This window comes from Apostichopus japonicus, chromosome 14 (genome assembly GCF_037975245.1).
Source record: "Apostichopus japonicus isolate 1M-3 chromosome 14, ASM3797524v1, whole genome shotgun sequence".
Lineage (NCBI taxonomy): Eukaryota > Metazoa > Echinodermata > Holothuroidea > Aspidochirotida > Stichopodidae > Apostichopus > Apostichopus japonicus.
Window position 1 is genome coordinate 24,262,994 of NC_092574.1, and position 12,364 is coordinate 24,275,357.

General features: G+C 37.8%; 1 protein-coding gene across 1 annotated transcript in view; it reads left to right on the plus strand.

Annotated features, from left to right (window-relative positions):
• Nucleotides 1–2,867: 2,867 nt before the first annotated feature.
• Nucleotides 2,868–12,364, plus strand: part of LOC139979409 (eukaryotic translation initiation factor 5B-like) — a 32,535-nt gene continuing 23,038 nt past the window's right edge. The window contains exons 1-10 of the mRNA XM_071990178.1: nucleotides 2,868–3,073; nucleotides 4,725–4,848; nucleotides 5,504–5,553; nucleotides 6,636–6,830; nucleotides 8,001–8,112; nucleotides 9,224–9,476; nucleotides 9,842–9,976; nucleotides 10,724–10,893; nucleotides 11,219–11,411; nucleotides 11,922–11,969. Coding sequence (XP_071846279.1) covers nucleotides 3,027–3,073; nucleotides 4,725–4,848; nucleotides 5,504–5,553; nucleotides 6,636–6,830; nucleotides 8,001–8,112; nucleotides 9,224–9,476; nucleotides 9,842–9,976; nucleotides 10,724–10,893; nucleotides 11,219–11,411; nucleotides 11,922–11,969 — 1,327 coding nt within the window. The 5' untranslated portion in view covers nucleotides 2,868–3,026. The remainder of the gene's footprint in view (nucleotides 3,074–4,724; nucleotides 4,849–5,503; nucleotides 5,554–6,635; nucleotides 6,831–8,000; nucleotides 8,113–9,223; nucleotides 9,477–9,841; nucleotides 9,977–10,723; nucleotides 10,894–11,218; nucleotides 11,412–11,921; nucleotides 11,970–12,364) is intronic.

Here is a 12,364-nt window from a genome sequence, read left to right on the forward strand (position 1 = left end):
TTCCCGTTCCCAATACAAGCATATAAAACTAACGACACCAGTGGCTGATGAGCAACGATAAAAGAACTCAACACGAATGATAAAGGACGGAACAGAGATGTAGCGTACATTGGACCCCTTTGTACCAAGAAAGTGACAAGACCAAACTTACCATAAAAATATTAAGGCTTTTTAGTTTTTACCACTGCTAATGCCCTAAACAGTCCTAACAAAACGAACTTGTTATTATTCCTCTTCAAGGGCGTAGGAACCGGGGGGATGGAGGGGATGGGGGGCTCCAGCCCCCCCCAGTGAAAAACATGGGGGGCGGAAGCATCATTCCGCTCCGCGAGTCAGAAAACCCCTTTTTCATTTCCAAATGAGAAAAAAAAATCTCATTTGGAGCACCAAATTGCATCTATAAGGCCAGGTGAAAATGAAAATTATTTACAAAATGGATTGGGTGTTGAAGTGTGCTATATTGCACCAAATTGCATCTGAGGCCACCTGGAAATGCAAAACAATTCCAAAGGGGAGGGGGACCCCTCCCCTTAGACCCCTCCCCAGGCCGGTCATCAGTCTTCAGCCCCCCTCCACTCAAAAGTACCTTCCTACGTCACTGTTCCTCTTTCCATATATGTACCAGGTATGGGATGACCGAGTGGTGCGTGAAAGTGAAAAAAAGGGGGGGGGGCGGTATGTTCCCCATTCGCCCACGCTACTGTTATGGTGAAATAAAGAAAACTAGTTATGAAATTTGCAGATAGTGCATACGAACAATTTTTTAATGCCTGGTTAAATGCTGGGAATAGCACATGAAAAAAAAATGCGTTCAGTTTTGCGGCCACAAACTTAGATGCTGTGAGACACTTTTCTACGATGGCCCATTACCATAGTGCCCAAAAAATTTGTTGAGTAAAAAAAAAAACGAAAAAATAATGCCAAAATAAAATAATTCAAGTGAAGAGATAAAAATTGACGAGGGATTTTTGTTGTTGACAAAGTGAAAACAAATATTGTATAATGAAATGAAAAATTGTGAAATAAAGGAATGAATCCGTCATGATCGATTATTTAGTCTGTCGTAACATATTACTTAATCTGTCATAAAAGATTAATCATATATTGATGGAATGACATTGTACGGAAATTTGGACTTGCCATATTACAGTTGCTTTAAATGAGCGAAATGTTAGTAGTTCCGATTCGGTAAGCAAATGATTTTTTGAGTCGGCTTCACTCCTCAAGCAAAGTGTGTGGAACGCCAAAAACCGACATAATTGCAATACAAAATGACGTGACCTAATACGTTACTAAAAATTCCCGTCACATATTGACTTAGAACGGTATAACTAGAGCTACTAGCTATGCACACTTAACTTATAATGGCTGTTCGGTAAGTGGAATATATTATGCGATATGCGCTACTTAATGTGTTGCACTTGTTGCAAAGCCTTGTTGTTCAATAAATATATTCTTTACACATGAAAAATCGTGTGTGTGTTTATTTCGATTATTTAAAGGCATTGAAGACTCGCCCCCAACCGCGTGCGGCCATCTGAAAAAGTTAACTTTCTGTTGCTTGCAAGTGACGTTTTGTTCGTGTCGCTACAAAATGCAGACAGTAATGAAACGTGATACCTTGTTATCTTAAATTTAGCTGGACCTGAGATGTCCATCGCTGTATCGTTTGTATACTGTGCTGTGGGTATTGACCGCGGCTGTTTGTATACTGACTGCACACTAGTGTCTAATTACCGACGGTAGCAAGCTGTGTGTGTATTTTCTGGGATCGATGGGGGTGTTTTACATTCTGTTACACCTCATTCGAAATTAGGTCAAATTACCGGCATAAGACTCTTCTTTTTGCGCTAGTCTTCACACCCTTTAATCTGTTACGACAGATTATCCAATATGATTGGATTATTTCTTTGGTTGAATTTGTTTTTGCATTGCACAATTTTTTTTTTTTCATTTCACAATTTTTTTTCTTCACTTTGTCAACAAATTTGTTTTCACTTGTAAATTTGTTCTCTTCACTTGAATTACTTTGTTTTTCATTTTTGTGTTGGTATTTTTTTTCCTTAGATATTTTTACCACTATGGCCCTAATGGGCCATCGTACTATTCCCAATTGGCAAGCAAAAAATAATTAAATATCAAATGATATTTTTACAGGCCGCCAAACTAGTGTCTCACATTGAACACAAGTACGGGTTTAGCTGCAATATGAAAACACTTGTTCCATAATATAAATCGATCACTGCATATTTTAATAACACTTGGTTGGGTCTTCAATCCCAAAACTGCACTAACATATGTCAAAAGGCTGGTCTGGACACAGAAGCTAAATGGCAGTTCCCAACTTCCCGTGGCCGAAATATAGTGTGATTAATAAATAACTGGAAATAAACTGCCAGAGTAAAACGTGGAAATGTTTTTGGTGGTTTTTTTTATGAAGTTACCTGCATTTATCAAGCAGTACGACGACGACTGTGCACGCCGCAGTGTGTGTACATTTGTATAGTATGCTACGTGCTTTGTGGTAATCAAAGAGAAAAACACATGGCGAAATAATTTCGCAATAGCACAGCTAGTAAGAATTGCGTAAGAGCAAGGATTTACCTACGAATGAAAAGTTCAACATTGAAGTAATGCAGGTATTTTAGGGAATGAAAGGTTTAGAAAAGGTGCTTTCAATATTTCGAAATATTTGTTTTCAATCTATTTAATGATACTATAGCTTCAAATCTAGGTTTGAAGAATGATGGTGAAGATTTTTCATTAACAATTTATCATAATGCTAGCTCTCATGTACATTTATCTGTGTCGACTTACTCAAGCATCACCCTGAGCGTTGCAGTAGGTGCCTCACTAGCGCTGTACATTGATCGATGTACGAGTAGAGTTGTTCGAGACCTTCACCGAAACACTCTAACTCACTAGCAGTAGTACAGTTAGCCTGTAAAGATTATGCTTTTTAAGTCTAGTGTATTCATCGGAAGGGACAAAGATCATTATATCACAGAATTCAATAAAACTCAATTATGGGAAAACCGAAGAAAGCAAAGAAAGTAAAATCGGCGGATGACGAGTGAGTAAAGAGTCTTAACTGGTAGTGGTAGTTGTACTCCACATGTTACTTTCGTTAGTAATAGTATTACTATTAGTATTAGAATATTGCCTAGGAAGTAAGTCAATAGTGTTCTTGTATTAGTCGATTGCGTATACAGTATGGCCAATATGTTTTGTAAACCATAACGAAAGCTGGTCTTTACACAACATTCGATATATTTTATTAACGTGATTGATCAGAACGACTCGATTTATAAAAGTGACCGAACCTAATTATTGTCAGTGCAAGATATGCTTCACAATCGCTAATTAACAATAACACTTAACAGTGATGCAGTAACAATAGCCCACAGTAGGCCTAGGCTAGGCTATACGTTTTTAACCAGTTTGTTCCATAAGTTAGTATAAACTTTCATCTTACAAGCCTTATGGAGGTCACAAGTTTGTTGACTGTCGAAAGTTGGTCCATCTATGTTGTTGAATTGTCACTGTATTTCCCATCTTCACAACATATGTTTGGCTCTCTTGAAAGATTTTTCAGTGTGGTTTAGATAACTGAAGCTGATTCAGTGATATTCCAAGCTCTTGCTGACCACACTGATGTGAATGAACTTCAGATTAGAATGAAAAACCGACCTTCTAGTATCATACAATAGCTTTAGTTTGAAGGAAAATTTCTGGTAATGACTCAACCCGGCCTTAAAATATGTGATCTGCAGACCTGTCAACCTGTTTGACCCCAAAATAGGGAGAATAACATTTTCAGGGCCAAAAAATAGGGAGAATAAGGGGAAAATATGGAGGTTGGTAATTTTCAACTGAAATGATATAAATACTCCTAAATAAGTAGTCTTAAGTACCGTCACGTATAACTGGATGTCCATGTGCACGTGCACATGATCGTATAAAGACGTATAAACAAGTACACTCGCATATAAACTCGTTGACAAACAATCTGTAGCGTAGACGCCGCGTAGACACCTGGTATAATCCCTGTACGAGTTTATAGAAGGTTATGCTATTGTGCTCATTCAATAGGGATTAAAGTCACCTAGCAGCGAAGTGGAAGCAGGAAAAGTGTTTGCCGACATAGAACTTAACTGTGTTTCGTCGTATACAAGTAACCCGCATGCGAACTGCACACATATGGTACGCCGTGCCGCGTATACAAACCAGATAGAACTTGTGTATATTAAACTGAGTGCACAATGGCATATGCACAGTGCACGCCGTACTACTGTTCTGTATTCAGGACTCGACCAAGGCCAACGTACAATCACGACCTTGGGCGAAGTCCAAGAACTGACAAAGCAGCCTGCTATTGGTTGAGAGTCCTGCACAGCACTGTGTCAGTCTTGACGTGTTTGTAAACAATCAATCTATTTTGAGATTACACTTATTACGAGAATAAGCATAGGACTAACTGTTGGCTATTTTCAGAATTGTCGCAAGTGATGAAACATTAAAATATAATATGAAACCGGGATATTCGGGTAAACACCGGGAGTTGACAAGTCTGGATCTGTGATATCAGTTTCAAGTATGGTATGGAAGCTGAGACTATACTCCAACATTTAAGTATGCATGACAACTGAAAACACATTTCCAGGAACATTTTCTTGTACTAGCCTTCATTAGAGGCTTAATTATATGCATTTTTATTTTTCCAGTGCCTTTGGTGATGATATCTTACAAGAAATAGAATCTATGGAAAATGGCTCTGTTGGACAGAAAAAGGAAAATGACAACCCTGTTAAGCAGGATGGAGAAGCCGCAATGGAGGAGGAAGAAAAGGTTACATATTTTGTCACTGTTGTATAGTACTTATTGGAAAGAGTTGTATAATGTGATATTTCTTTATACAATAATACATGTATATATGTGGGATTGAGTCGTTAGTTTTCAAATTCAAACACATTTTTTTAAAAACAAATTTGTTTTGACAAACACAAATTTAATGTTAAATTTAATCAAAAACAAATTTTTGTTTCCTTACCGGCCAAACAACTTGGTATGGCTAAGTCGTTCAAAGGGGTGTTGAAATCCGATCAATTTTATTAAATTCATCATAATGGGTATCTGTATTTTGTTTTTAGTTTTGTATTGTTCTTACTTTTAGTTTTGCACATTTTTGACACTTTTCAGCCTTTTCCTACAAATTTTTACGTACTTTTATATGAATATTTTATTCATTTTTGTAGATTGCTCACATTTTTTGCAAATCTTTACATATTTTTATAAATTGCCTAACTCATATTTATTACGGAGTAGGAGGAACGTTATGATTTTCGATGTGTAATATTTGTATACATTGGCTGAATAAATAAATGAAATGAAATGATATCTTATGTGATTTGTAACTTTTTGTCTTGTTGTCAAACCCATAATTATATGATCTTATTCTTACATGATGTTGTTATTATTTTTTCTTTTCACTTTGCTGTTACAGAAGCCAGAGGGTGGCAAAAAGTCAAAGAAAAAGAAGAACAAAAATGACTGGTAAGTGATTCAAAATTTCTGTTTAAGATTGAGCTTTGAAAGATGTTTTTTAGTCACAACAGAGATACTTTTCCATTGTTTCTTGAGTTTGTCCAAGTACCCAAATAATTGTTATCACATACAGTAGAATACACTTCTGAAGTACGGGTCAAATCTGTGATTGCAATTTGTGGGTGTTTTGGCTTTTAATGATTGTCAGTCACCCTAACTCATGAGAATATTAATTTGTTTGTGTGCATGTTTTATTTATGTGTCTGAACGGCTGAGACTCAAGCTGTAACCACAATCCTTAGAAAGAAGTTGTGACATAATTGATGCATGGTATCCAATGGCAACGAATTGTGTACAAAAAGCTTCTGTAGAAGACTACTTGATAGTGTAGGAACGTAGGTCATAACTTGTTCAAAATGGCAGCAGAGGGCAAAGGGGCAAACAGATTTGTCCCGAAGAAGGGGAATTGTCGTCATATCTTGGTTTAATAATGTTCCATGTTGACACTTTTTTGAGTAAAGAAATGATTGCTCATGGAGGTCATAGATGACAAACAGGTCAGGACACAACAAATTGAAACAAGTAGCACCAAAATGTTTCGTCAGAATTCATATTTGGTATGCAGATGCCCAATATTACGAGCAAAATACTGTGTAAGCCCTTTTTCTTGGTGCTCAAAAGATCATTACAATCTGCAGAGGTTATTGCTGGTGGAGGTCAAAGGTGACCACAGGTCAGTCCAGGACACATTGAAACTTGAAGTAGCACCCAAATATGCTGTCTGGAGGTTTGTCAGAAGTTATATGTGGTACACAGATGCCCTATATATAGGCTTTGTTTCTTGGTGGTCAAAGGTCGTTGCAGTCAGCCGAGGTTAAATTTGATAAACCTTGTAAGGGAGGTTTTACCTTATGTAGCACAAGCTGCCATTTTTTTGAAGTTTTCTTTATGATTGATGTCAAAAGTCATCATCCCAGCAGAGGGCAGAGGTAGGAAACCTCGCAAATGTGTTACCCCCACACTCTGGGTATAGTGGTACCTTATATAATGTGTAAGAACAACCTTTAAAAACAATTATATTCCTACTTCAGGGATGTAGATGCTCTTGCTGATGAAGTTGAAGCAATCAAAGTAGAGGGAAGTGGAGGTAGCCCAGCTGCAGGCGGCGAGTCCCAGACAGGTACACCTGTTCCCTCTGAGAGCACAACGGCTGTACCTAAAGATGACACAGAAGCTGAGTCATCAGGAAAGAAGAACAAGAAGAAGAAGAAAAAGAAGGATAAGTTGTGAGTATGAAGGTTCCTTCCTTTAAAGTGAACATGTTTTAGTACTGGTTAGTTTAAAGTTTGGACAAGCTACCACACCTCTTCACTTACCCGAACATCAGAGTTGGATGTTTTTCCTTTTTCAGCATTCAAGTGATTACACTTTGGAATATGTGGGGTGAGGAGGGGGGGGGGGGAGATTGATGTATTTGTGTAAACCAATAGGGAAGCACTGTTGCAAACTCTAAATCAGATTATCCATGCTGGAATATATGTGAAGGTGCATGTGACCTTTTAAGGGTGGCTGTCACTGCATGTAAACTATTTCCAAAGGGATTTGTTAATCATTATTGATTTGAAGATGGATCGACTTGAATATGTAGCAGGAAAAATTAGATATTTCATGACATTGTTTTTGCAAATTCATCGACAAAAAAAGCTGATTACTATAGGTTTGTAAGATTTAAGGTGGAATTATGTCTGCCGTGAGTGATAAATTGCATGTATCATATATGAGGAGAGAGTTGTAGTTTAATAATTCAGGCTTTAAGGAAACTTTTGCTCTGATCTGATCTGAAATCAAAATGATTCTGGTTAACATTTCCCTGCTATTTTAAAAATTTGCACCAAAACTGAGCAAAATAAATTTTGGATTGATTACAATCAGGTGGAAAAGTACATACAAACAGGTGTTTATAAGTGGTGTAAGTTGTTCAAGATAGCTATTTTTTGGGCCACGTCCCAACGATTATACTGAAATGGTGACTAACAGTGTAAACAAAATGATGGAAGATAAAACAGAGAAAAGAACTGTTACCCCCCCTCCTCCACCCTTCAGTACTGTAAGGAGCAATTTGGCATTCTGTAAAGCATCAGTGCAGTAATGCTACAAAGTCAATTGTTCGGTGCCTCTGGGAGTAGAGTGTTTGTTGTCGCTGCACTGTAAAAGAAGTGCAATAACAATTATTCAAATGAATAAATATGACTTGCACACTTAAAATCATCCTACTTGATAATTATGATTACTGCATACTCTTGGTTCCTCGGACAGTAGACTATAGACCCACACCCCATCTCATATTCTCACTTGACGCTAAACGTCACGATGGTTTGATACAACAATGTCAGCACTTTTTTTTTCTCCCGTGAGGAATTTGTCAAGCCTGTGAATATTTTGTTTCATGTTGCCAGTAATGAAGATGACCTCTTGAAAGAAGTTGAAGGATCGGATGTAGGTAAGCCTCCTACTGCAGTATCTACCACAGAAGTACCAGCAGAAGATTCCAAGGCAGTCCATACAGAGGTTAATAGTTTAAATTGAGTTTACTAGTTAAAAAAAGAAATTAAGAGATTGATAGTTAATATTGAAATGTTCCTCCAGCAGCACCACTCTATATGCCAGGTATTTTCCATTAAGTTTCTACCAGAGAGAGAAACCATATTTGAAACAAAAGGCATTTGGTATCAAAATCTAAGTATGGTAAGACAGATAATATGCAATTTCAGCATGTAGGTTACTGTACTGTAGGTTGGTAAGTTGCCCAAGCCAAAGGCCTTTGAGGGTTCATGTATCCAATTTGTATAAGGTTTTAGGCCAAAATGTTTTTTACATCTCTGGCTGTATCGTAATTTGTCTATTGTAAGATTTTCCCAGTAGTTAAGAAACCTTGCGATTGCAATTTTGCTGTCAATTTGAAAGATATCACAAATTAATAGCTGTGCTGGATAGGGCTGAACTGCTAGAATCTGCCAAACTTTATCTTAATATTTACCTTTTGAACAAAACACCTTTTAAGTGTGGCAAGCTCATAAGACAAACATCTATAACATATTATATAAGACCAATACACTTTTTAACTATTGAAAATTTGATTTTTCTTTATATGTTTATAAGCCAATGGGGTAGACACTCTCTGGAACTTTTCTATCACATTATTCATGTCATTATAATATCGGATGCTGAAACTTATCAAGCTTTCAATAACCTTTCGTAGTCACTTGCTCATCTTATTGAAAGATGGCTGAAGAACTAGTGGAATTGGAAATGTAATCTGGTCAAGATTGTAAAGTGAAAGGAGAAGAGATCAAAAGAGGAAAGGTATACGGATTACCAGCAAGTCAACTGTTCAAATGGACACATGTGGCTAAAAACGTGTTATTAAATATGTTATTATCAACCTCAATGTCTCAATATTTGACAGACTTGTTTGATACCACGGCAGCTTTTCTTTTCTTGGTTCTTTGTCTACTGTTTGTGTTCGGTTAAGGTTGTACTTTCTTTTCCTGTTCAAATGTCTCTTACATTTGTCACACAAGTTCGTTTCTTTAGTGTCTGATAAATGTCACGATTAAATTTGGGACCGTGTGCAAAAAAAAGGAAGCTTTGCCAACACTAACAAAATCTTTTCCACCAGAAACCAAAACCTGTCGAAAGTAAAGAAACTGGCGAGCAGGAGGGAGGGATGAAGACAGCTGCACAGAAGAAAGCAGAGAAGAAGGAAAGAGAGAAAAAGAAGAAAGAACAGGAGAGGTTGCTACGGAAACAGAAGGAGGAGAAGACCAAGAAACAGGAAGGCACGAAAGAAGAAGAGAAAGGAAAGGAAGGAGAAGATGAAGAAACAAAAGCAGAGCAAACAACAACACTAGAGGGAGGGAAAGAGGGAAGAGGTAAATAGGAAATTTTTTTAAAATAAGATACAATAAAAAAAAATTATAGGAATTCACATTTTGAAGGGTAAGCATGTACAAAATTTGTTTTCTCCAAGACAATATATTGCTGACATTATTTAGAAATTTTAGCGCAATTATTTGAGCAACACAGGAGACCTGTGAAAGTTTGAAGACTGGCCTTTATTCCTATCATTCTGAGAGTTGGAGTAAAGACTGAAGGAAGAGAAAGTTTGATGAGTGTTTTTGCTACATAAAATTTACACCCTTCATCCATGAGATAAATCCAGCCACACTAATAGGTTTTCTGAGATGGTGGATGTTTTACTCAACCCTGTTTTCTATATCTTTCGTCGTTTTGACAGAAGTAGAAGGTGGAGAGGCAGAAGAAGGAGAAGAAGATGACTCACAAAAGAAGAAAAAGAAAAAGAAGAAGAAGGCAAAGAAAGGAGCAGATGAGGAGGAAGAGGAGAAAGAGAAGAAACGCAAACCTGGAAAATGTAAGACCAAACGGCTGACGGTGGCCAGGATGAATTGTCTTAACACCTGGCCAGGTCAATTGATGATGACGTTGGCCAGGATGAATTCTCTAATGATTCTAATTGTGCATGTTAATACTGTAACACCTGGCCAGGTGCAAACATCAGCATGTCAAAATGGCTGACGTTGGCCAGGATGAATTCTCTAATGATTCTAATTGTGCATGTTAATACTGTAACACCTGGCCAGGTCAATTGATGCAAACATCAGAATGGCTGATGGTGGCCAGGATGAATTATTGTCTTATGATTCTAATTGTGCGTGTTAATATTGTAACACCTGGCCAGGTCAATTGTTGCAAACATCAGCATGTTGAGCTGTTTCTTCATAACCTGCGTCTTATCTATGAACAAAAACACCAAAGATTTTGCTCTTAAATTTTCTTGTTATTTGGTGAACAATTTGTTTGACTTCAATTCTGAATTTGACTGGAAGGTTGGTGTGGACGGCTGTTGCTGTATGGAGTTCAGTTTACACCTAGGGATGGTGGGATATGGTATTTGTCTGTAGCTTACACTTCATGTCAAGGATTTAGAGAAAAGGAGAGAATCCTGTTTGGTGAACTGCACTTATTTTTCAAAATCTTTTGAATTGGTGAACCACATAATTGCAAGATACATAGCAGAGGAGGAAGAACCTATCGGGATAGCGGGCAAATTCTTTTCTCTCAACTTCTTGTTTTCTTGCGACTTCTCCTCTCCAAACAGCTCAACTCAAAGCAATGCAGGAAGCTCTAAAACAGGCACAAGAGGAGGAGGCCAGATTGAAGGCGGAAGAAGAGGCCAAAATAAAGGCATTTGAAGAAGCAGAGGCCAATAGGCTAGAGAAAGTCAGATTAGACAAAGAGAGGAGAGAGAAGAGGAAACAGAAAGAAAAAGTAAACTATAATTTCTTATACACATTCTGTGAAGCATCATAGCTTAGGACAGCCAATTTGCATCCCATGGCCTATGTTAGGCTGCAAGGGTGTCTAATGTGGCCCTCATGTTTTTAATTCTGTTAATTGCTAAAAGAATGTATTTATACAAGTAAAGTTTCTGATAGAGCAAAGGAATTGGTGACTGTAAAAGTGGGGGATGGGGGGGGGGTGGCGGTAAGCTTAGTAATACAAATTGTGGGTTGTACCATACTAGCTATATAGAGCAATAAGTTAGTGATCGGCCCCATGATAAATATTGTGGAATATCTTGATCAATTTTTAGGAGAAGATAGAGAGGCAAAAGGCGGAAGGGACTTACCTGACAAAGGCACAGAAGGAAGCCAAACGGATAGCAGAGGAGAAGCTAGCAGCGTTGAAACAACAGGGTATCATCGTACCCGAAAGGTCGGACGGCTCCAAACCAACCCAGAAGGTTCGTTACGTGACCAAACCAAGGAAGAAGGTCATCAATAAAGGTATAAATTGGATTCTAACATTGACAAATTTTATGTCTTAGTTGATTGAATCAGAGGGTTTCTCACCAGGGGTGGGGGAAGGGGAGGGGGGTGTAAGGTCAAGTAACGAGTGAAACATAATGCCAATGTGTAGACCGATCAATCATGCTACAATCACTTGAATATGTGTTGCAGATGGAGTCCCTTGTGCAGTTTTCTGTAAAGGTCTCTGCTCCGGGGTGCCTTCTCAGGTTTTTGATTTTTTTGATCTATAACGTGGAAATATTTGAAACTTGACGTTCGGTCAACTGATCTGAAGATAGATAAAGAAAACAATCTGGATGTAGGTGCAGAGTATTACATTGGAATCTCTTTAGTTGTTCTTGCTTGATAAGAGTGAGTTCATGTATGATTAAAGGGTGGAGACTAGTTAAATTGTTCACTGTGAATATCACAAAAACTAAAACAAAAGAAGAAAACTCCTCTCTGCTTTGATATTTATTTTGAGATTCTCCGATTGTTTTGTCACAGTTCCAAAGACAGATACCGAGGAACAAACACCAGCAGAGGGTGTCAAAGGTAAGTAGCTTGTATTCGGGTTCCATCTCATGGTACTTTAAAGTGACTGCAAAATCAGTCATAAAATCAGTCTCGCCGTGATTTCTTAATGGCGAAGGTGTCACCCTCACATTTATGACGTATGGCATCTTAAATCTCTGTTTGACAGCAGGTTTGAATTATTAAGAGCAAGGCTTGCTTCCTGGTGGGTGCTGAAAAGGGGACACGATACATTTGCGACCACCATGTTGACATCTTTAAAGCATTGACGCCTTAAAACTGGCATTTTATCTTCATTTGTTTCTCTTAAATTGACTGGTTGATTTAGTATGTTATATTCCAATGCTGTCACCAGAGACATCTCTCTCAGTATGTTATATTCCAGTACTGTCACCAGAGACATCTCTCTCAGTATG